This window comes from Buceros rhinoceros, unplaced genomic scaffold, assembly GCF_000710305.1.
Source record: "Buceros rhinoceros silvestris isolate BGI_N320 unplaced genomic scaffold, ASM71030v1 scaffold33477, whole genome shotgun sequence".
Classification (NCBI taxonomy): Eukaryota; Metazoa; Chordata; class Aves; order Bucerotiformes; family Bucerotidae; genus Buceros; species Buceros rhinoceros.
In genome coordinates, this window is record NW_010420935.1 from 2,359 (window position 1) to 2,686 (window position 328).

Below are 328 nucleotides of genomic sequence, written 5' to 3' on the forward strand. Positions count from 1 at the left end.
CGGGGCAGGGGTTGGATCTAGGTCCAGGCTGCTTTGGTTGTGATGGGCGGCTGAAGCCCACGAGGCTCTTCAGCTGGACATGAGCCTTTCAGAGGGACAGAAGACCCCTGGGCACTAGGGAAAAGTCCTTCCCTGTGAGGAAGGGTCTTTACGGATCCTCCTCCACGAGGAACACCCTTCCCCACGTTGCTCTCACCTGCCAGGGGTAGACTGTGCGCTTGCTGCAGCTCCCTGAGGCGCAGCCCAGCAGCTCGTGGAGGCCGTGGGCTACAGCGTAGACGGCCGAGTACACGCTGAAGGAGGCTTGAGCGTCGTATGGGTTGGGGGC

At 62.2% G+C, this 328-nt stretch overlaps 1 protein-coding gene across 1 annotated transcript in view; it reads right to left on the reverse strand.

Moving 5' to 3' along the window:
- LOC104496390 (taste receptor type 1 member 1-like) overlaps positions 1-328 on the reverse strand; it is a gene marked incomplete at both ends in the record, with an annotated part of 2,703 nt that overhangs the window by 1,532 nt on the left and 843 nt on the right. Inside the window, one exon of the mRNA XM_010139497.1 lies at positions 197-319. Within this exon, the coding sequence (XP_010137799.1) occupies positions 197-319 (123 nt within the window). The remainder of the gene's footprint in view (positions 1-196; positions 320-328) is intronic.